At 47.0% G+C, this 24,455-nt stretch overlaps 1 protein-coding gene across 2 annotated transcripts in view; it reads left to right on the forward strand.

Annotated features, from left to right (window-relative positions):
* LRP8 (LDL receptor related protein 8) overlaps positions 1-24,455 on the forward strand; it is a 298,502-nt gene that overhangs the window by 250,224 nt on the left and 23,823 nt on the right. Inside the window, exons 6-10 of one of the 2 annotated variants that reach the window (XM_073357653.1) lie at positions 8,289-8,411; positions 8,789-8,911; positions 12,257-12,376; positions 12,504-12,629; positions 16,111-16,282. In XM_073357653.1, the coding sequence (XP_073213754.1) occupies positions 8,289-8,411; positions 8,789-8,911; positions 12,257-12,376; positions 12,504-12,629; positions 16,111-16,282 (664 nt within the window). The remainder of the gene's footprint in view (positions 1-8,288; positions 8,412-8,788; positions 8,912-12,256; positions 12,377-12,503; positions 12,630-16,110; positions 16,283-24,455) is intronic. The other variant, XM_073357654.1, reaches the window with a different exon arrangement.

The raw sequence follows: 24,455 nt of genomic DNA on the forward strand, positions 1-24,455 counted from the left end.
ACTGGCCTGTCTCCCAAGATCTGTGAGAGTGATGGGTTGTCCTTCAGGATAGGTTGTAGATCCTTGATGATGCGTTGGAGAGGTTTTAGTTGGGGTCTGAAGGTGATGGCTAGTGGCGTTCTGTTATTTTCTTTGTTGGGCCTGTCCTGTAGTGGGTGACTTCTGGGTACTCTTCTGGCTCTGTCAGTCTGTTTCTTCACTTCAGCAGGTAGGTATTGTAGTTGTAAGAATGCTTGATAGAGATCTTGTAGGTGTTTGTCTCTGTCTGAGGGGTTGGAGCAAATGCGGTTGTATCGTAGAGCTTGGCTGTAGACAATGGATCGTGTGGTGGGGTCTGGATGAAAGCTGGAGGCATGTAGGTAGGCATAGCGGTCAGTAGGTTTCCGGTATAGGGTGGTGTTTATGTGACCATTGCTTATTAGCACCATAGTGTCCAGGAAGTGGATCTTTTGTGTGGACTGGTCCAGACTGAGGTTGATGGTGGGATGGAAATTGTTGAAATCATGGTGGAATTCCTCAAGGGCTTCTTTTCCATGGGTCCAGATGATGAAGATGTCATCAATGTAGCGAAAGTAGAGTAGGGGCGTTAGGGGACGAGAGCTGAGGAAGCGTTGTTCTAAGTCAGCCATAAAAATGTTGGCATACTGTGGGGCCATGCGGGTACCCATAGCAGTGCTGCTGATTTGAAGGTATACATTGTCCCCAAATGTGAAATAGTTATGGGTGAGGACAAAGTCACAAAGTTCAGCCACCGGGATTGCCGTGACATTGTCGGGGATACCGTTCCTGATGGCTTGTAGTCCATCTTTGTGTGGAATGTTGGTGTAGAGGGCTTCTACATCCACAGTGGCCAGGATGGCGTTTTCAGGAAGATCACCGATGTATTGTAGTTTCCTCAGGAAGTCAGTGGTGTCTTGAAGATCGCTGGGAGTGCTGGAAGTGTAGGGCCTGAGGAGGGAGTCTACATAGCCAGACAATCCTGCTATCAGGGTGCCAATGCCTGAGATGATGGGGCGTCCAGGATTTCCAGGTTTATGGATCTTGGGTAGCAGACAGAATACCCCTGGTCGGAGTTTTAGGGGTGTGTCTGTGCGGATTTGTTCTTGTGCTTTTTCAGGGAGTTTCTTGAGCAAATGTTGTAGTTTCTTTTGGTAACTCTCAGTGGAATCAGAGGGTAATGGCTTGTAGAAAGTGGTGTTGGAGAGCTGCCGAGCAGCCTCTTGTTCATATTCCGACCTATTCATGATGACAACAGCACCTCCTTTGTCAGCCTTTTTGATGATGATGTCAGAGTTGTTTCTGAGGCTGTGGATGGCATTGTGTTCTGCACGGCTGAGGTTATGGGTCAAGTGATGCTGCTTTTCCACAATTTCAGCCCATGCACGTCAGCGGAAGCACTCTATGTAGAAGTCCAGTATGCTGTTTCGACCTTCAGGAGGATCCGATGAAGTGAGCTGTAGCTCACGAAAGCTTATGCTCAAATAAATTTGTTAGTCTCTAAGGTGCCACAAGTACTCCTTTTCTTTTTTTAAATTGTTCCCCTTGTCACACTTAGGTGATTAAAAGTGAAAGAATTTTTAAAAATTGAATGTTCTTTTCACATCCGATAGGGTTTTAGGGGACTACCTGGTCCTTGGTGACCAAAGAGTTAAATTTAGCTCAGCTGCTCATTCCGCTTATCCAGATGTTCAGGGAAAGAGCAATAAACTGACCACTGGAGAGACAGTGGGGGATATGGCTCATGGGAAGGTTAGGCTTCAAACCATGTTTATAGGAACTGTGTTGAACCCCAGGCTGTGGAGTTTTATGGTTCCTTTTATGCTTATTAACTTCTTTGGCTTTTGTGTTACAAACTTTAGCCAAAATGGTCAGAAGTGTCGGATGCCAAATGTGAGGCCCTCAGTGGCCGTATTTCGGAGGCGCTAAGCATGTGCAGTTCCCATTGGGTCAGTTGGAGGTACAGGTGATCAGCACCTGTGAAAATCACAACACTTTTCAAACTTCTGGTGAATTATTCTGATCACTGTACTTTTCCAATTGCAAAAGTATTTTTTTCCATACTAAGTCTTTGCACCATCTGGTATTTATGCATTTTGCTGTCCATTCAGCTTGGATAAAGACACTAAACTAGTGTTAACAAGTTTCCCCTCAAATTCTCATGCAGCTGTACAATATTGGGTTTGGGTTTCGTACAAATGGATTTCATTTTCTACAAAATGGAAACATTTCTCTTTACAGTAAGGTTGGTTAAATTATTATTTTTAAATAAAACCTAAATTAGGGAGTCTTATTATTGTTACTAATATTACTACTAATAATAAATAAATATATTCAAGGTGCATAGAGCCTTTTTGTCTTGAGAGTCCCAAATTACTTGATAAACTGCAGGCCTTCTCTCGTTGAACTGAGTGACAAAAATCTCACTAACTTGAATAAGTGTAGGATTGGGTTGGGCAATTGCTTCACTGCTGATTTAGAGGAAAGAGTGCCACCTACAAGGAAGAAAATGAAACTGATGATCCAGTAGGTCCACTAGATGTTGCTCTCGAGGTCTGCCATCCACTTACCTGTCTCACAATTATTTAGCTTCTAGAATTTGATGGTAACAAAGCTGTGGCTCCTAGGACACTGTTTATTACTTGGGAAAGCTTTTTCCCTTAGGGTTTTTTGCAAAAGGTTTATCTTTGTGCATTTATTGGGTAAAAAGAAAAGGAGTACTTGTGGCACCTTAGAGACTAACCAATTTATTTGAGCATGAGCTTTCGTGAGCTACAGCTCACTTCACGAAAGCTCATGCTCAAATAAATTGGTTAGTCTCTAAGGTGCCACAAGTACTCCTTTTCTTTTTGCGAATACAGACTAACACGGCTGTTCCTCTGAAACCTGTCATTTATTGGGTGCGTTTGACTTCTTTCTGGGGGGGAGGGGACAATGCCGCTTCACAGCTTTATTTTGTCATGCTGTATTTATAAATGCTAAGTTTCCCCCATGCCTCCACAGGTGCTGCAGTTGTCATTGCTATATAAAATGTCATGCAGCAATTCTGTACATGCTAGAGTTTAGTCAACTGAAGTCATCCTAAATCTGCATTTTGCATCCTGTATGATGCTGTGAAGAATAACACTGTGCCATGGCTTGCACTTTATGATACTTGCTGGTAGTTCACTTAATGTCTCTTGGCTCTTTTTGGGGTATCTAAAAAAAATGGCTACCTTCCTCTCATAACTGTTGTTCTTTGAGATTGTCGGAAGGTTTTTCCTCTAGCGGTACCCCTCGGGTAAGCTGTGGAGCCCCCTGGAGTGGCGCCTTTATGGCAGTGTATATAGTTACTTGCCAACCCACCGCCTGCTCCGTTCCTTCTTGCCTGAATACTCCCAACAGAGGGGAGGCGGGTGGGATTTGGAATGGACATGAACAACACATCTCGAAGAAGAACAGTTATGAGAGGTAGGTAACCGTTTTTTCTTCAAGTGCTTGCTCATGTCCATTCCAATTAGGTGACTCCCAAGCCGTATTCTTGGAGGAGGGGTCGGAGTTCCTCTGGTTGCAGACTGCAGCACTGCTCTGCCAAATGCTGCGTCATCTCTGGACTGTTGAGAAATTGCGTAATGCGAGGTGAAGGTATGGATAGAGGATCATGTGGCTGCCCTGCATATGTCCTGAATGGGCACTTGAGCTAGGAAAGTGGCATATGATTCTTGAGCTCTTGTAGAGTGCGCTGTCAACGTTGGGGCCGGAATCTTGGCCAAGTCATAGCAAGTCCTGATGCACGACATGATCTAGGATGATATGTGTTGGGAGGAGATGGAAAGCCCTTTCATCCTCTCTGCGACGGTGATGAAGAGCTCTGGGGACTTCTGAAATGGCTTTGTGCGCTTGATATAGAAAGCCAGGGCACATCTCACATCCAATTAATGAAGCATGCGATCTCTGTTATTGGCATGTGGCTTGAGGAAATGTCCTGATTTGTATAGAATTGAGAGACTACTTTAGGGAGAAACGCAGGGTGTGGGTGAAGTTGCACCTTGTCTTTATAAAAGGGGGCTCAGATGTCAGCACCTTGAATTCAGAGACCCTTCTGGCTGAGCTGATGGCCACTAGGAAAGCTACCTTCCAAGATAGGTAAAGCAAGGAACATGTTGCCATGGGCTCAAGTAGAGGGGGTCCATAAGCCTGGCAAGGACTAGATTGAGGTCCCAATGAGGAAGAGGCTGCCTCACCTGAGGACACAGTCTATCCAGCCCCTTGAAGAAGCGGCCTACCATCAGGTTTCCAAAGACTGACCTATCCTCTACCCCTGGGTGAAAGGCAGAGATGGCAGCCAAGTGTACCTGATCGAAGAGGTCACCAACCCCTGCCATTTCAAGTTGAGCAGGTAGTCCAAAACATATGGGATCAAGGCTTGTGGTGCAGGAGTACCCTTCTGCATAGACCAAATCAAGAACTGCTTCCACTTAGTGAGGTAAGTGGCTCGAATAGAGTGCTTCCTGCTTCCGAGAAAGACCTCCTGAACTGAAGTTGAGACTGGTTTAACCATGGAGCTTCCACGCTGTGGGGTGGCGGGACTCCAGGTTAGGATGTCGTATCCTGCCGTTTTCTTGTGTGATGAGGTCTGGGAACAAGGGAAGGACTACTGTCCTGTCCACTGATAGGTCCAACAGCACTGGAGAGCCCATCCGCACTGGACTCAGCGGCCCCCCTGTCATGGCTGGAGTCAACAGCTGTGGGACTTGCAGGCCAGGTCTGGGGAGTCCCAACACAGGACACACCCCACTGGTGTGCCCTGCCGGTGAGCGACCCTTGTCCATCTTCTTCTTATGCAGCACCGGCAATTGTGAATGGTACCGTGAGGTGGAGCTGAGCCTCGGGGCCGTGGAGCAGTGCCGATGTCGATGCTTCTTACAGGAGTTGTTCCTCAGTGCCAAGGGTTCCCACGCCGGTGCGCTGCGCATTGAGGCTGTTGGCAAAGTGCAGATTTCATTAGGAGGAGCTTCAGGCAAGAGTCTCTCTCCTTCTTTGTTCTGGGCTTAAAACCCCTACATATCTTGTACCTATCCTCCTGATGACCCTTCCCGAGGCACTTGAGGCAGGAATCCTGCGGATCACCATGTGGCATAGGCTTCAGGCACTTCTCACAGGGCTTAAAGCCCTGGGACCAAGGCATGCCCCTGTCCGGTGGAAAGGGAATCAGGGAAGATCTTCCAGCTAAGTACTATTCAACTAATTAACGCTAGTGGGTGACTATTTACAACAACTATTCAAAGAAAGACCGCTAAGTAGGCACTTTAAATACACAAGACCGAGCTGCTCCAACAGCCATCACTAGCAGTAAGAAAGAACTGAGCAGAAGGTGTGTCAGCAAGGACCTATATACACTGCCATAAAGGTGCCACTCCACGGGGCTCCACAGCTGACCCAACGGATACGGCTAGAGGAAAAACTTTCTGACAATCGTGCACGCGGCACACCCACACCTAATTGGAATGGACATGAGCAAGCACTTGAAGAAGCCATAATTTCTGTATTTAAAGACAGTTTGTGAAATTGTCAAGGAAATGCTGCCACGTGGCTTCGGATTACATGAATTAGCATCAGCTCTGACGTCCTATAGCTATTCAGCAGCAATGATTTTCTGTCATGTAAAACCCAGCTTCAGCCCCCAAAGGAGAAACACAACAGTAAAGACTTTCAAATGGTTTGCTACTTTAATAGAATTTTGAGGAAACATTTGGAAGATGGACTCCTCTGAACTGTAATGTGTAACATACCCAGGGGGCTGTAGATCTCCTTTGCAATCAAACTGGCAGCTGCTATCCGTGAGCATCTATAGAGCTTCTGTACTCATTGTTAAGGCTAAGATTTTGTCATGGATATTTTTAGTCTGACTTTTACTAAAAGCATCTGGGACAAAATGGGGATCTGCGGGTCACCACACCACCTGAAGTGGGGCTGCTGCGCAGGGGATAGGAGCCACCTGCAGCAGCTGGGGGTTGCGGGATACACCTGCAGCTCAGGAGGGGTCCCCTGCTGCCCATGGGGGCCGGGAGCTGCAGGGTACCCCCACTGCCCGCAGCTCCAGGGGCCCACGGGGCCTGGGAGCTGGAGGTTCCCCCACCACCTACAGGGGCCAAGAGCTGTGGGATGCTACCGGCTCCCATGTCAGCCAGGAGCTGTGGGGTACCCTGACCATCCACAGCATTGGGGGCCTGTGGTGGCTGGGAGCTCAGGGGTTCCCCCGCTGCCCACAAGCTTGGGGGTTCCCCACCACCTCTGGCAGCCCCTGCAGCTCGCAGCCCCCATGGGCAGCAGAGGACCTTGCTGCTTCCCACTGCTGAAGTCACAGAGGTTGCTGGAGGTCACAGTTTCCATGACTTTCACGACCTCTGTGACTTGATCAGAGCCTTATTCATTGTCAGTATAAATGAGAGTCTCAGCTATGGAGGCCGTTTGTTAACATAAGCTCGAGGAAGACGTGGCTTCAGGTAGGGGCTCTGGGCTAGATTCACAAGGGGGACGTAGATGTCTGCCTGTCCCTTTAGGTGCTTAAGGTCAGCGTTTAGGTGCCACTGGCATTCACAAAACCCCACTCAGCTGCTGCCTAATCATATATGTGCCTGAAGCAGAGTGACACCTAAGTCCTGACACCACCGAGTAACCCGGTGTTCTAGCTCACACCCAGCCCCGGTGGGATTTTCAGATCAGTCATTCTCCCACCTGTCTTGCCTGCAGGGCCTCATCAGGACACGCCTACCTCACACAGAAGACAGAGGAGGCAGTGGTGCCTCACACTACAGCCCAGCAATCAGTTGCGTTCACCTGGGATGTTGTGGGAGACGCAGGTTCAGGTCCCTGCCCTGCCTGATTTGGAGCAGGGACTTGAATCCTGGTTTCCCACATCCCAGGTGAGTGCCCTAACCCCTGGTCTTTTGAGCACAAGGGGGCCCATCACCATTTCCTCCAACTCCTCCTAGGTTTCTTGCCAGAAAGGACTGGCTTAGGGCTTAACTCCAGGGTTAGGGAAAGGGTTCAGAGCTGTGAATTCCAAGTGGGCGGAGACGCCTCCCTCTGGTGGAGTTAGGTGCCTAATTCCCTTTGAGGGGGAGGGCTTAGACCCAACCCCTTCCTCAGCATTTCCTACTGGCTAGTTTTGGCAGCTCAGTGTGGTGGTTTCTGTGAATCCCTTTCTCTGGCACCTGACTCTCCCCCAGCATTGTGTAGGGACCCTGAGCACCTAAATCAAGGTTGTGAATTTCACTAGGCAGCCAGGTACTCAGAAGTTAAGCATCGTAACTCCGAGTGTTGCAAGGCTCTAGCCCTCTGTAGCAGAGGGATTTCTTAATGTTTCTGTTGTGAAGACCTGTTTTGAGTCAGTAATAACCTGACCAGGAAAATTAGTTCCAGGCTTGAAACATGGTCTGAGTCTGCCGAGATGTTTTCAGATTGTAATGTAGCACGAAGCCTGGCTCTCAGCTGAATTCTCACAGCTCCCTTTGGTCTTCAGTTTGACTTCTGAGTACTCAGCATCTCCAGTCCTAGATTGATCCCTGGTGTAACTGCATTGACTTTAGTGGAGTTACACCAGGGATGAATTTGGCCCATGACCTCAGGCTGGACATGTTTCAAAATGTATTTTTTAAAAAAATCTTTTTGTCTCTAAAATAAATAAAAAGCTGAGGCAAGGTAGCCAGCGTCGGCACACGGCCCTCCCTACCTTCATCTTCTTTGAATTGGAGTGCAGCAGTGCGCCTCGTATGGGCTAAAGCTGAAGACCACTCAAACTTCCGTGAGCACAGAATTTGGCTGCCCACTTGCTTACCGTTGTTTCTGACAGGAAGCTCCATTGTCTGCACTGATTGGCTGTGGGCTGCTATTCAAGGTATTGGTTTTGCCCTGTACGGGCTGGTCCTGGCTAAGCTTAGAGACCCACTTCACTCCCTGTGCTCTGCCATGGGTGGTAAGATCAACTGGCGCACCTCAGCTGCCATGTTTAAACATCTGAGGGCCACAGGCAGGACATTCTCAGTGACGAGCCCTCACCCCTGTTGGTCTCCCAGAGCCCAAGTTTGTTAACTCTTAAAGCTCCCTGCACAGGGAAAGAGTTACTGAGTTTCTGTTGAGCCCTTTAATATACTCAGTGAACTCTGCATATAATTCATGTTTTAAATTGGGTAGAGGACCCCAGGGAGCATGTTAGGTACAGGTTAATAAGACAAATGAAGAGTCTGTTGTATGTGGTTAAAGACTATTGTATGAAGCCATTTAAAATCCATCCTGGTGTCATTTTAAAGCACTGATGACCTGCCGCCCTGATGAGTTCCAGTGTGGGGACGGGACCTGTATCGATGGAGCAAAGCAGTGCAACAAGGTACACGACTGTCCTGACAACAGCGATGAGGCAGGCTGCATTAACGGTACGTTTAGCCAATGCACCTTACACTCCAGTGTATGATACAATAAGAAGTCCAGCTCAGTCAGAGCATTGTAGGCACTGGAGATTTAAAAGACCTATTAGCTTTCCTAATCCATCTCCCCAGGCCAATGCAGGGTTGTTCCTTACAGAGCATTTTAAATTAGTCCAGTAATGGGGCTTCTTTAGGAACTTTTCCAAAGTCCTAATAGACCTCACTCTTTGAAAAAAAAATTCCTGCATGATGTTCAGTCTAAATATTCTTTTGCTTAACACCATCTCATTACTGCTAATTTTAACCTCTTGAAGCTTGATGTTCAGTCTTCATTATCATGACCCTAATCTAATTTAGTCGCTTTCCTCTCTTGCCCAACACAACAGAGTCCACGTGTGAAAGCCCCAGGAAGTTTCAGTGTAAAAATGGAGAGTGCATTGATGGAGTCAAAGTGTGCGATTCACATAGAGACTGCAGGGACGGGTCTGACGAGCCTGTGAAAGAATGTGGTACAGTACACACCTCTTTCCTCTTATTGCTGCTGTGTTAACCTCTTCTCTCTCTGGTGCTCATGACTAGCAGAATAACAACATGTGGCTGCTAATGCCATTCCTAGCTGCACTCTGTCTCTCTCTCTCTCTCTCTCTCTCTCTCTCTCTGCACACACTGTACCCATTGCATGGATATAAATGGAAGCAGAATTGGGCTCTCTGGCTTTCTGAGGTCATTGGGCTTGCACAGATGTGACTGGAGGCTTGCCCAGAGGCTCCATTCTACTCCACCAAGAAATGCACTTTGTCTTCATGGAGGGATGTGTGATCTGAGCACAGGACCAGGAGCAAGGAACTCATAAATTCTGATCCCCCTGACACCAGGTAATTACTGGTGTGTGGGCTAATTAGTGTTTGTAAAATGCTTTAAAGATAGAAACTGATTTCTGAGTATTATTGTCAGATAGTGAGTTCTATGGGTGTTTTCCATTTCCAGTTTCTACATGTTCCATATTCTACATGCAGGGGACTGGACTAGATGACCTCTTGAGGTCCCTTCGTGTTCTATGATTCCATGTTATTGAGGTTTTTGTTAGGGATTAAGGGCATGGTGTCAAATGAGCCTGATAAAAATTCCCTCTGTGTAAAATTACATTGGATTCCAAGTTAGTGAAAATCACAGATGCCATAAAAGCACATCTCTGATAAGCACCTGTTTGCTGCATCGACATTGTTAGAAGGTCAAGAGAATCCAAACCACACCACCAAAGAGCAGTTCCATTCTTCCTGGAGGACTCCTTGGTGCAGGAAATAGGTGGGTTATTGAGCTTTCACCCCTCCTTTTAGGAGAATACTGCCAGCAGCAGCACTAGTTTGGAGTACTCAGGCAGTGCAAGGACTGTGATTGTGGCTGGCTCACATGCAAAGATGTATGGGAAAGGCTCCTTGTGCTCTTCCCTTCCACCCTTGCACACCTGGCCTCAAAGATTGCTGGCACACCAGCAGTAATCTGGCCTCAAATATTGGTAGTACAAAGAGGCTAGTTCAGAAAATGTAACTGGGTGAAAAAATATAGGAAGATTTTTTTTTCTTTCAAATCCTGATTCAGAAATAGGGAAACGTGACCCTGACCAAGGTCTGAAGATCTAGTGCTGACTTTTGTACCTTATCCCTGAGCTGACAAAGGCTAGCCAAGCCACTTGTGTCGCCTGTCACTCCATATCAACCCAAACAGAGAGACGGGGAAACTGTACAGGGGGATCTCATAGGGTCTCCACCTCCACCCAAAATCATCAGCCCATGGACATTGATGCATTACACCTTTCACTCACACCTGGCTCAGCACAGAGGAGTCTATGTGAGTGTATGCTTGGGAGACAGTGATTTAACATTGCTGTTCTTCTTCGAGTGCTTGCTCATGTCCATTCCATATTAGGTGTGTGTGCTCGCCACGTGCACCGGTGCCGGAAGTTTTTTCCTCAGCAGTATCCAGAGGGAACCGGCTCTGGCACCCTCTGGAGTGGCGCCCACATGGCACAACATAAGGGGCGCCGCCAGCAACATGCAGGTAATTAGAACAGGGACGTGGGAGTCAGGAGATACAGGTTCTGTTCCAGCCACTGGCTCACTGTGTGACCTTGAGCAAGTCATTTAACCACTGTCTGTCTCAGTTTCCCCATCTGTAAAATGGGGCATAAGTGTACTTAGCACCTCTCCATAGCACTTTGAGATCCTCAGAAGGGCGCCAAACAATGCAGAGTTTTATTAGTCATCTTATTTAAATTGTCAGGTGGATATGTGGCCCCAGTTTGGGTAATTGGCTGTTCTTCCATAATAGAAAATTGAGCACAGTTGGCCTACTTCTAGGCCTATGATAACTAGGCCTATGATAAGAGCTGCAGTGAGAGAACCAGAGCTCGAGTAGTTTTTATATCCATGCTACAAAGCACCCCTGTAACCAGAAGTGTGATTGACATGCAAATCCTTGTTTAAGTTACAATAACCTATAGCATTTTGAAGTCTGTGTGTGTGTGCATGTGTTCAGTCTAATAGGCTAGAGGCCAATATAACGATAGTAAAAGGCAATTTCCATTTAATAAATGTCAAAGAATAGCTATGGCACACAGTACGACTCTGTGGACAGCGACTCAGAGCCTAGTGATCTTGCTGCTATTAATAACATGCTTATTTCTTTGTTAGGAAAGTGGAAGCATACTACATCCGAGTCGCTGTCTCTCCTGGTGCAATGTTTTCCTAGCCCGTTGACTTTAATTGGCTTGTTGTTGTTTTTATTTTCTTCCAAGGGTACTGGTTTAATGGTTCTGCTGCTACACTGCTACACAATGGTATCCACAGAAGCAAGAAGTAAAAATAAATAAATCTGACTGTATATTACAGTAAAGCTTCAAGCTGATGGGCTGCATGCCCAAGTGAACCGCTATGCCCCAGAACTCCCACATCATCTGCATCAGCAATCCTAGACAGAGGAAGAAATTTCTCTTCACCTTGTATAGGTTAATTGGAACAACAAGAAAAATGTTTTTTCTGGCAAGAAAACAACCTTCCTCAACCTCTCTCCAGTTATAGTTACGAGGATGCAATAATTCTACTCTTTCAATTTCAGCTCTTGCACAAGGGGGAAAAACAGCATTTGATGAGACAGCATTTTGGTCTTAGATGGGACTATCACTGCATAGACTGTACACATGAGTTAGATTAGGCTGTCAGCAGTCAGACTGTCCACATCTCACTGTTAGCTCGGGGTGTCTTGTGTACGGACTGTACATAAGTGAGGTGGGAATATCTCCAAAGGACTGTACCTTGGTGTATGCTGGGGCTCTCTCAGCATAGATTGCCCTGGTGTATTAGATGGGAATATGTAATACCACATAGACTCTCCCCAGTTAGCTGGGACCACTGGGTCAGATGACTGTCCTGGAATGGATTATTACAGCTCAAGGAAACAGTTTGGTATGTGCCACCAGAGTAGGGAGAGGGGGAAGTCAAATGGGGATAATTCTCAGGCAGTTAATGCCTGGAAGCAAAAGATTTATGACTGGATGGGAACTGCGAACCCAAGAATTTTGTACAGTATCCCCAGGGTCTCTGATTTGCATTTTAGGCCACTGGTTTCTAGTCCAAAGGGACTTTAAAATGTCAGTTTGGAGTGATACCGAGAAAGAGAGAATTTTGGTGGGTGTTTTCTACTTGTGAAGTCACTAGTGCGCTCCATGCTGCTGGCTCCCAATCACCAGCAGCTGGTAGCTACTGAAACATTTCTGGGTACCTCAACGCCTTTTAACGTACTCAGTCTTGTAATTAAAAAACATCCTTTATCCTAAATAATCTGTATGCTTCTTTTAGACCAAAATGAATGTTCGATCAACAACGGTGGGTGCTCACACATATGCAAAGACTTGAAGATCGGTTATGAATGTGAATGCCCTCCCGGATACAAGCTTCTGGATAAAAAAACGTGTGGAGGTAATTTACATGCAAACAGCAGTCTCTTGTTTCACTGTACAGAGACGTAATTATAGTCACTCCAGCATTGCTCCATCACAGATGGTTTGATTTCAAGTTATTGATGGGTTTCAAACGCTCCTTTCAGACATAGATGAATGTGAGAATCCAGACGCTTGTAGCCAGATCTGCATTAATTACAAAGGGGACTACAAATGTGAATGCTACGAGGGATACGAGATGGACACCCTGTCCAAGAACTGCAAAGCCGTAGGTAAGGCAACCCCGGCAAGCACTCAAACCCGACTGACCCAGTAGTATGAGTGTTATAAAGAAACGTGGGTCCATGGGCCAAGGGTTGGGGGAAAGGAGACAAAAGGAAAATTAAAAGCCAAATGCATTCATTTAAAACTATACAAAACTGCTACAGCAGATGTGTCCCGAGGCAACAGCTCCACTCGTCATGCAGATCAGAATATTTTAGCAGTGTGTGCAGCTCAAGATTACAGTCAGCAGTTGGCAGTTTGAAGATGAGACTAAAAAGGAAAGTCTCTTGACAGGTGTTTAAAAACAGTGCAGCAAAAATTAAGTAATAATAAGAAAAAAGGAACACAATCAAAAATAGTTGGATTAGCCAGCCCTTCCCGCAGACCCATCCCCCACGTCTCCCCAAACTCTACACGAATCTCAAAAAGAACAGCGCAGCAGCTCACTTGCTCTAAAAGAAACAAACATCCCAGCTCATTGCAAAAGAAAATATGCTAATGTCAGGGAGCTGGAAAGCTATATTATAAAAGGTCTAGGATCAGCCATATTGAGTATCATTTCATGGAAGAGATTGGCCTTTGGGGGAGTGATTTCCTGAGGGAGCTGGCTCAGTAAAGTTTTGTCCTGGGAATTTCAGATAAGTTTTCTTATTATACCTAATATATTGTATATAAAAAGTCCTTAAAGTCAGCATGTCCAGCAGACTTTATGTACGCGCCGGACCCCTTCCTTGCACTGTCTGGGGGCAGCTGGAGTTGTCACCTAGGGGTTGTCCTAGGACCCACCCTTCTGCTCCCTGCTCAGAAATTCCTGCCCCCTCAGGGTCTCTGCAGGGTAGCTTTAAAGCCAGAGTGCCTGCTGGGAGAGCCCTATCAGGCTTGGAGGGTGGAGGTGGGGCTCACATTTTTAGAACTCCAAATGGAACCTTTGCTCAGCTTTCTCCTGTATCGCTCTTTTTTCCCTTCCCAATGTTCCCTCTGTCCCATCTATCCCCCATGGTGCAGGGTGTCTTTGCCTCCAAGTGGGAGTTGGGTAACTCTCAATAAACTCACTCTTTCCTTAAATATTTTCCCCTCAGTTCAAGTCTTTTAGGAAGTGACTTCTCACCATTGAAAATAGGAGACACTGAGATAAATCATGCAGTCCTTACTCAAGCAAAGCTCCCACTTGTAGTCTGATGATTAATTTGAGGTGCAGAATGCACTTATCACTATTAGGTTTGTTCTTTGGGGACTACACAGAGATTAATTAGGATGACGACTGTGAGAGACAGAGAAAGACTTTGAGTTTTATTAATACCATGATGAATAGAAACAAAAATCACAGAATTAGAAAAACAAGAGTAACAGCAGACTCCTCATCAGGTATATTCATGAATTTGGGTTCCCCTTAGGGTGAGATTAAGCATTAAGGTTGTCACTCCTGCTGAGGGTTGGGTTTGAGCCTCTTTTATGGACTTACTCCTTGCACCCAGTGGCACATTAGCCACTGGGCCAATGGGATCTCTGCCCAGGGGCCCTGGCCAATTAGGAGGCCCTGAAAAAATGGGCACTCCCATGCCCCGACCCCATTCCCTGGCAGGATTGCTGGGTGGGTGGGGCAGGGGAAGCCCCTGCACCCCAACCTCACTCCCCAACAGCAGTGCCAGGTGGCAGGGGAAGCCCCAGTGTGGGGACCTCATCTGTGGCCCTGAGACTGAAGGAACTCTAGCTCCCTGCTGCGGTCTGAGGGCTGGGGGAGCTCTTACTCCCCACAGTGGCCCTAGGCCCGTGGTGGGGGGACAGAGCTTCTCCAGTCTTGGGGTTGCAGTGGGAGCAGGGCTGAAAGGAGCAAATGTGGGACCGCAGATGAGGTACGGAATGTGGGTGGAACAGGGCAGGGACACAGAGGGAAGGGACAGAATGGGTGGGTATGTGGGCAGGGCTGCAGGCAGGAGGGCAGGGGCTCCCCACTTGCTCTGGTCCAGGGCCCCACCAATCTTTATTCCACCTCTGCTTACACCCACCTATTTCTAAGACCATATTTGATTAGGTTTTGGCCTTCTGTTCATATTTGTCATGCCTGCACCCATTTTGGGGGCTCCAACAATTGTATCATTTGTGCAGATAGAAGTTAAGGAGACTAGCTAAACAAAGCCTTTGTGGTCAAGACCATTTATCAGATGATATATATGGCTAAGTCTTCTGACCCAAGGTTACTTACTTATGTTAATTTGTACTAGACCTAATGTGACCGTATACTATTACTACCAGTAGCCTCAAGCTAAATACTAGGCTTCAGGCTCACTGAAAAGCCCATTTTAAAATGACCTTTACATTTCTTTGCTTACTCCTGCTTGCATTATAGATTTAGTTTAATTTGCACTCATTTAGCAAGCATCTTCACTTTTTCTAAGATATAAATGTTTATTTACCTGATCCCCTGAGCTGAGGTCAAAGGTCAACACACTGAAACTATGCAGAATTATCCACCACTTCTGATGGTTTTGAGGGTCACTGACAGCACATATCTCCAGGGTTCGGTCCTTACAAGCAGTGCTCATCCCTTTGTCATATCTACGCTCCCTACAATGGGAGGTTTGCCTGAGTAAGAACTCAGTCACAAAGGAAGCTGAGATGCATACATTTTTTCCTGAGGAAAATAACACAGATAATATGCTTCCATCTCTCCTGAGTTTGTCATAAGAAAAATAAATTCGACATTTCCTGTTAGAATTTCTGGGCTGGCCTGTGGCCTTAGTACCTCAACCCCAGTAGAGGTGGATGCCATTACATTTGACATGAGCTGTTGGGGCCAGAGGCTTCATGCCTGCAAAGGACAGACACCAGCTGAGTGAATCCAAGAGCTCTTGCTGGAGCATACTTAAGTGTGCCCCCACCCCTCCTGTTAGGAGGTGCCAGATGTGCTATCTGCAGAGCCAATCGCCAGTGGCCAGGCATGGGCCCATCTCCTTGGACATGGCACTAATGTCCCTCTGCACTTTGTACTCAAGCAGTGCAACCCCGAGGAGACCTCTGACTGCCCCCTGCTTGCAAGTTGGGGAGGGGTGGCTGTGCCTACTCACCCCCAGCCCCCCTAGCTCATCCAGGCATGAGCAACCCGAATGAGACCCTACACCAGTTAAAAATGTATCATCTAGAGTGAAGAAACCCCTCAGTGTTTCTTTCACTTGTGACTTCTTAACATGTTGAGCAGAATAAGAGCAAATGCTGCTGCTGCTCTGGCAAGCTGCTGCTGCTGCTCAGACTCTTCATGTTCTGATGTAACAGCTCCCTCTCTGGGAAATAGTGACATTTGCTTCTGGTACACAGCAAAACTCCCTCACAGGATATAACCGCAAATAAAGCGGGCAGCATGGTGCCTTTGGCTTCAGTGAGATCACCCTCAATGTTATGCCCTGCATAGTGAGAGCTGGATGTGGCACTTGGACCTCTGCTGTCAAGTCAGCTGGTAAAATAAAAGCCACGCCTGTTTGTTTTCTGTGATAGGCAAGAGTCCATACCTGATCTTCACCAACCGCCACGAGGTACGTAAGATAGATCTGGTGAAAAGGGACTACTCTCGCATCATCCCCATGCTGAAGAATGTGGTGGCTTTGGATGTGGAGGTGGCAACAAACAGGATATACTGGTGTGATTTGTTCTACAGAAAGATATACAGGTAATGGGCCAGGGCAGGTATGCGTTCTGGTACACATAGTATAGTTCATTTTATACTACTGATAATAACGATGATCTGTAAGGATGCCCCCATTCTATTGAACAGCGGCATGGTGAGCAGCGTCTGTCTATAGGACCACGGAGTGTCTCTCTTTTTATTTGGTTACACACGCTGGCCCAGATTTTAAGTGGGCCTACAAAAATGTGCAGGCATATGACCAGGTATCTGATTGGAGAACACAAGAGCATTTTCGTGGTACCAACAGATACCTCTGCAAGTTTGCACACACACACATTGCCTGAGTTGTTATGTATTTGTATTACAACAGTGTTTAGAGACCCCAGCTGAAATCAGGGCCTCTCTGTAGTATATGTTGCTCGAAAACATAGAGACAGGACGTGCCCCAAAGGGGTTACTGTCTAATACACAACAGAGGCAAATAGTGGGAGAAAGGAAGTGCCATTATCATCATTTTACAGATAGGGAATGCACAGAGACTAAGGGGTATGTTCACAAATGGGATTTAGGTACCTAACTGATACTTTAGCCGCCTAAGTCCAACATTTAGGCGACATTGACATTCACAAAACCACAGCTCAGCTACTACCTAAGCCCCCGTGGGTGCCTACATTTCCACCAATAAAATCCCTAGGTGCCTAAATTTGTACTTGTGGGCATGTGCACAGCCACCTAAGTCCTGACAGGACTGAGGAGTGTGGCACCTCACTCACACCTACGCCCCTGCAGATTTCACAAATGTGGCATTTCCCCACCTCTTCCACCAGTGGGACCCAATCCTATGGGTGTGTTCAGAGCATAGCTAACAGATCAGATCCTGCATGAAACTTGGTGACAGTGCCACGGACCCTTCCCCCAATATCCCAGTGGTTAGAGCACTTACCCAGGATGTGGGAGAGCTGGGTTCAAATGCCTTCTCTCCCTGATGTGGATCAGGGACACGAACCCAGGTCTCCCACCTTCCAAGGCTATGCAGCATCCTGGAATGAGTCTCTCCCAGTCTCTCCTGCTGAAGCTGCTCCATTGTGTATGAAATACTTAACCGGTAACTGGGCCAGAGAGGGCATGGAAACAACTGTATAGTCCAGTGATTAGGGCACTTCCCTGGGAGATCCAGGTTCCAGTCCTTGCTCCACTGAATATTTAAAGTATTTCATACAGAGTTAGGTGCTTGTGACTGCAGGAGAGGGTTTACAGCTGTGGATTTGAGCAGAGGGAGGCCTGAAGTTAGGCACCTAACTGCCTTTGAGGGGCAGGGCTTAGGCCACACCCCTTCCCCACAGTATTTCCTTTGGCTAGTTTAGACAGCTCCCCACTCAGCTTGCTGGCTCTTGTGAATCCCATTCTTAGGTGCCTAATTCTCCCCATACATTGTGTGGGAAGCTTGGGTGGGTGCCTGACTTGGGGTTGTGAATTCCACTAAGCAGCAGGGCACCTAAGAGCCAGGTGCTGCAACATTCAGCATTGCATCACTTATGTCCCCATTGCGCATACAGCCATTGCGAATTGCCCAACCTTGCACAGGAAATCTCTGGCAGATCCACAGAGTCGTGACTCCTAAACTGTGGTCCAGTGCCTTAAACCATACCATATTTTTTTCCACTCTATCCCCCTCTCCAGGTGTTTTTATGGCAGAGGGGGGGATAGAGTGGATATAGTGGATAGAGTGCCCATATTATGTAACAGGCACCTGCTGAAAACATAGTCTGCTTGTCACTGGAACACAGTATCCAGATGTATTTGCTAGTCGTGTGTTTAATCAAAGTGCAGCTGCATTTCATTTATGCACCAAGCCTCCTTCTTGTGCACTCTCATTTGCATTGGTATTGCACCCTATTGCAGCATCTATAGTGATTTGTTCTGGTTTTCAGCTAATGATCAGAGGGCCATTTACTAGTTTCAGTAAGTAACAGAGCTACAGGGTGTCTGTAGGCTGCCGTAGCTCAGATTCCAGGGTTAGGGAAATTTGCCCAAGCTGTGAGGAGGTAATGAAGTGACTAGCCAGGTATGTAAATAGCCCTGTGAGCACACTGGGGCAGTGTAAATAGGAAGATGGTTGGGATGGATGCTGAGATTTCACTCTGAAAGTCTGACACTCTAGAAAACGTGTATCTGGGGTGGGTAAGGGTTACACATTCATACACAGAGAATTATTTAACACACACTGCTACTTCTGAAGCACACTGGCAGTGAATACCTCCAGAGTTCAGATAGGAGCTCATGCCCTTCTCATGGCTACATCAATATTTTGTTTTCTGTCCAAGCAGCAGGACATTTGTCTCTTTTACTCCTGTTTGTGTTAGCTTTTCCACAGGCCTTAGATCTTCTTCACAATGAGCTTTTGTGTCAGAATTACCTATTAGCTGTTAACTCTTCTGTTTAAAATAATGACATCTGCACTGATATTGAATACTGTTCATGCAAAAGACCTTGGTGCCCCATTGGTGATGGAGCAGAACTCCACCTGCCACATTCTACGGGGAAGTGTAATCTGTAATTAATTTGAGATGCCATAGCAGGATGTAAACAAGTGGTATAGCAAATAATTACCGGCAAGAGAATGCTCTCCTGATTTATGCTGGGTGTCATCCATGGATGGCCACTCCCAACCTGTATCATTGTCTCGTCTTGAAAGACGTCCCACACAGACCTTCCATTATCCACTTTGGCCTACAACTCCCAATCATTAGATCCTTTGACAAACCAAGATGGAACTTCAGAAAGGCAGACTGGAAAAAGTACACAGAAGCTCTAGAAAAATGTCATCTCCTTACCATCACACATCATCCTGGTCTACAAAGCTTTCAGTCGATTCCGAGGAGCCATCTTCAAAGCTGCTTGTGCATCCATATTGCACAACCACCGTCCAGTCTACATGCTGTGCCTTCATGCTGAATGTTACTAAACTGCTTGGTCACTATGGATCCTCTGGTGATCCAGGTATTGCTGACCATGTAATCGAGTCACTGGAGGCTGCTAGACAGGCACAATGGGAAGACTGCTCAAAATCTAGACATCATACACTTAAGCTGGAAATGCTGGAATTTTATTTGCTGTCTCGGCAAAGCTTAGCAGCCACCATCCCTAAGCCAACCACCTGGCATACGAAACCAAGCTGCCAGTTCTGTCAGAGACTCAGCAACACGTAGAGTCATTCACAGCCACAGTTAGACCAAATCGTAAGTGACAGTAATTGTGGCACTGCTCCTGGTTATGACAACATATTGCCATATGATTGAAGCACCTCAGGACTCATGCTTATCAGTGACTGGTGCAGTTCTTCACAAAGAGTGAATTCCAAAGACATTGTTAATGTCAAAAGTCATTGCTCTCCTGAAACTGGGGAAAGAGCCACATAATGTTGCAAGCTATCAACTGATATCCCCGTTGTCTGTGCCATTCAAGGTGCTGGAGCATCTCGCTCCCAAGCGCATCTCCCAGAAGTGGAATCAGTGCTCAGCATTAAGCAAGCAGGCTTTTGGACAGGTTGGAGTACCTGCAATCAAGTGCTAGTTTTGAAAACATTCTTCAAAAATGATTTTCAGAAAAACCTGAAGACAGGAGCCATATTTCTGGACCTGACAGCAGCATATGATGTGGTCTGGTGCACGGGGCTCTCAGTCAAATTGTCAAGAGCACTTCCAGCATATGTAGTCAACGTCATTGACCTTCTCCACAACAGATGTTTCCAAGTGCACACGGGAGACAGAGTTAGCCTGTGGAAAAGACAAACCAGCAGTCTACCCAAAGCTCTGGGCTGGCACTGTTGCTTTTCAATCTGTACACAAATGACCTCTTGCTTACCCAGTCCCACAGTTCATGTGCACAGATGACGTTTGCTTAGGTGTCTAAGCACAGTCATTCCTAGAACTTGAAGACACCCTAAAATGCTGACTTGACTAAGATGGCTGAATACTGTATTTGGTGGCACTTACAATCAGTAAATGTGACCAAGACTGTTTCGAATGTGTTCCATTTTTACAATGGCAGAGCAGCCCAAGAACTGACTGTCCTTCTCAATGGACATTGCTTGAAATACAAATCCCACCCAGTCTGACTCAGAGGAATCCTAGATCAGATCTCTCACATATCTTAACCACTTGAGGAAAACTGTAGCTAAGGTGAGGTCATGTGACAACCTCCTAAGTAAATTGGCCAGCACTTCATGGGGAGCAAACGCTCAAACTCTCTGATCATCCAGTTTAGCCCTCTGATACTCCACAGCAGAATATGTTGCTCCAGTCTGGCTACATTCGTCTCAGGTCAAGTTGTTTGACCCACAACTACTCTCAACCATGTGCATCGTGACTGGGACAGTTTGACCCACACCAGTACCAGGGCTCCCTGTGTTAAGCAACATCGTTTGTTCACACATGTCATGTGGAGGCTACAACTACAATGTTTGAGAAGATCAGGGCAGACCTGAGCCTACCACTATACACAGTGTCTTCGACCACCCAAAAAGCATACTTGTCAGAGAGGCCCCCGTTGTCTGCCCACGTGCCCTGCCCAGATTTCTCTGCATCGTTGATGTGGCATGAAGAATGGTCTGCAGCTGACATCAGAAACCAGTCTCTTATAACTGACCCAACCATGTGTGTACCCAGCTTTGATTTGCCATGCTGCTCAGGGGTCTTTCTGGACTGATTTTGAATGGCCATACTGGGATCCTTGGACAGCGTATCGGCAGCCATTTACCAACTTCCAGCCAATTCCAGGACCTTGTGAAGAGGGTGGCTGACAGCCTCCAGATATTTCTTGAGAAGGTTAAAGTCTCACAACACAAACTCCTGGACATTCTGCAGTGGGCTATACCCACTGGGATTGTGCTACCCATTAATGAAGCACTCCTGTATCCAGCAAAGGTTGTTTGGCAAACTTCTGCCACCATCCTGCCAACTTGTAAATGGGTAGATAAGAAATATAATGTACCCCTCAGGGACTCAGAATTTTTGTTTTCCCACTCCCCCACCTAATTCCCTAATGGTGGATGCTGTAAAAAAGTGGGGTAAACAGCATTACTCCTGGTCTATTCCTTATGATAAGGACCAGAAGATGTTAGATCTTTTTGGCTGAAAGGCATACTTATCTGTGACCTTCCAATTTTGGATCTCAAACTATCAGGCAATCAAGACCAAGTATGACTTCACAAATCACAAGAAGTTTGCAACCTTTATTGAACATCCTCCACAGGAGCATAGAGAGTACTTCCAGGCCATCATTAAGGAGGGTCAGTTATTAGCCAGACCCTTTCTCCAAGTGTCCTTGGGTGCTGCAGACACTGCCGCTAGGTCCATCTCTACAGCGGTTGTCATGTGCAGGGTGTCATGGCTACAGCTGTCGGGGCTCCTGAGAGAGGTTCAGAATACTGTTGAGGACCTCCCATTTGATGGTCAGAAGCTCTTCTCAGGGACTACAGATGAATCCTTGCACACGCTGAAGGACTCCAGGGCCAGATTGACGTTTCCTCTACTACAAACAAGAGGAGATTTAACAGTTCTCAAACTACCAAGAAATCACACCCAGCCCAGTTCTCTGGATTTCACAGAACCACTGAGCTGACTAGAAAGAGACAAAAACTCAAGAGGAAAGGAGCTTCTCATCCTCCTTCAGTCATAATTGAAACAACAATCCAACCCAGTCATAATTGAAACAACAATTTTGACAGGTTGGTTGAGGGCTCAACTCCTCTCTCACCTCTAAGTTCGCAAGCTGCAACCTTTTGCCCAGCTTCCTTCTTTTGGAGATCACCTTTCCCATTTCCAACAGGCCTAGCAGTGTATTACAACAGACAAGTGGACTATAATATTGGTTTACACCATCCACTTTACATCCCTCCCACTCCCCTTCCCATCCTTCAGGGATCCCTCTCACAAGGCTATACTGAGTCGAGGTAGACTCTCTCCTTCAATTAGGAGCGATAGAACCAGTCCCATCCTCTCATAGGGGAAAAGGGTTTTACTCAAAGTATTTTCTCATGCCAAAGAAAGATGGATGGTGAAGACTGATCTTAGGTACTAGCAGTAGTAGCTTTCTATCTTTGGAAAGAAGCAATTTTAGTCTTCTGATAACTCAATGACTGACTACTTGAGGGCCAGTCTTATGAAGCAGTACTAACTTCCACTCAGACAGCCCTCTCTCTCTTCCGGGAATTAGGTCTCCAGCTAAACTTAAAAAAATCCACATTAGCCCTTGAACAAAGAATACGATTTATAGGGGCACATTTGGATTTGTTGGCAGCCAGGGCCTTCCTTCCCACAGACAGATTCATAACTTTGGCAGACCTGGTTGGGACAATTCAAGGAAGCCCCCATATCATAGTAAGGAACTGTTTGCAGCAGCTCTTGGTTATATGGCAGCTTGCACTGTTGTGACCAAGTATGTAAGACTATGACTCCTCTGCTTTCTAGGCTGATTCAGAAGGATCTGTTCCTCAACCAGACACAGCTTGGACATACAGGTCACGGTTTCCCTCCAGGCGAAGAACTTCCTAGACTGGTGGAAAAATGAATTCAGTGTCTGCGCAGGCATTCCTTTCATCTGCTCAGCTCCAACACTATCTGTGACAATGGAACACATTGGTTTTAGGATGGGGAGAAAACCCTCACAACTCAGGGCAGATAGTCACCTGAGGAAGCCTGTCTCCATATCAACCTGTTGGAACTCAGGGCAGTCAGGAACACCTGCCTTCAGTTCCTACCACTGATCGGGGCAAATCAATCAAGATCATGAAGGACAATGTGGCTTGCATGTTTTATATCAACAAACAGGGAGGACTAAGATTCCCTTCCCTGTGTGCCCAAGTTATGGAACTGGTTACAGCCCATTAGGTTCAGATCTCAGCCATTTACCTTCCTGGAGTCCAGAATGTCCCAGCTGATATGCTCAGCAGGCGTTTCTCCCAGGACTAAATATGGGAGTTGGACTCTCAAATTCTTCACAGGATATTCCAAAAGTGGGCACTTCCAGAGGTGTATCTAGTCGTCACATTCAGCAACAAGATGTACTCCATATTCTTCACAAGAGGACGCTTAGAACACTTAGATCACCACTCTCTGAGAGATGCCTTTCTCCTTCCCTGGACGAAGGGCCTGTGTCAAGGTTCCTCCCCCACTCTGAATGCTAGCCCTGGTGTTGCTTAGAGCTACTGCTTCCGGCCATCGGGTGGCAAAATCCATGAAAGTCAGTATGTACTGCTTTCCTCTGGGTGTCTTTTTCGGAAAAGGACCCAGAATATCCACAGCTAGTTGCTGAAATGGAACCTCAATGATGGGGAGTGGCTGGAGAGGGGCTTTGACCTGGTCTTGGGGTTTCCCCACTCTTTGGCATACCTCACAAGACCGGACATAGGTAGAAACATCCTTGCCCATTCCCTCCCAGTGGAATGACCCCCCACCCCCCAATGGTCTTTGGTCCTGTTCACCCCAGCATGGCCACTAGGGTGATCATGGGCTAAGCTCAAGAGCTTGGCCCGGTATTTAGTTGGAACTGCCAACTGTCTCTGAGAATGCCAGTCTTCCTGGTGTCCACCAGAAAGAGTTTCCTTGTATAAAAGTCCTCTTTCTACAACAAACCTGGATCGATTAGAAGAGCTGAGAGGCGGTGGGTTGCTCCGTGCCACCGTCCAAGCTCTCTGGAGGCTTTCATCTGCTTCCTGTTCGGTCTGGAACTGTTCTCTTGATGCTAGAGACATCAGTTCCTCATTGGATTGTGGACCTATGCTTGGTCCCTCTGGAAGCGATGTAGGGGATGGGGCTGTTTCCGTTGACTGTGAACCGCTCTCCGCAGGTGCACTATGTTGGGATTCAGGCTCCGGCTGAGCCTCTTGTGTAGGGTTATGGGCTGCTGCCGGTTCAGGTTCAGTGGGGCCCTCTGGTGCTGAGGTTGCAAGTACTGGATTCAGTGCTGGCAATGGGTCTGGTGTTGGTTGTTCGGCTGGTTCCGGTTCTGGGACTGGTTCCATCTGGGTCTCTGGGACTGGATCCACTACTGCTGTTGCAGCCATTGGCCTGGGGTCCGGGTCCATCACCTCTGACCGGGTCCTGATAGAAGTTTCCGGAACAGAGTTAGGCCTTACGGCTTGTTTAGCCTGGCTATGGGTGACTATTCCCACCCTCTTGGCCCGCTTCACATGATTGGCCAAGTCTTCCCTCAA

The sequence above is a fragment of the Lepidochelys kempii genome, chromosome 8, assembly GCF_965140265.1.
Source record: "Lepidochelys kempii isolate rLepKem1 chromosome 8, rLepKem1.hap2, whole genome shotgun sequence".
In the NCBI taxonomy this organism is placed as follows: domain Eukaryota; kingdom Metazoa; phylum Chordata; order Testudines; family Cheloniidae; genus Lepidochelys; species Lepidochelys kempii.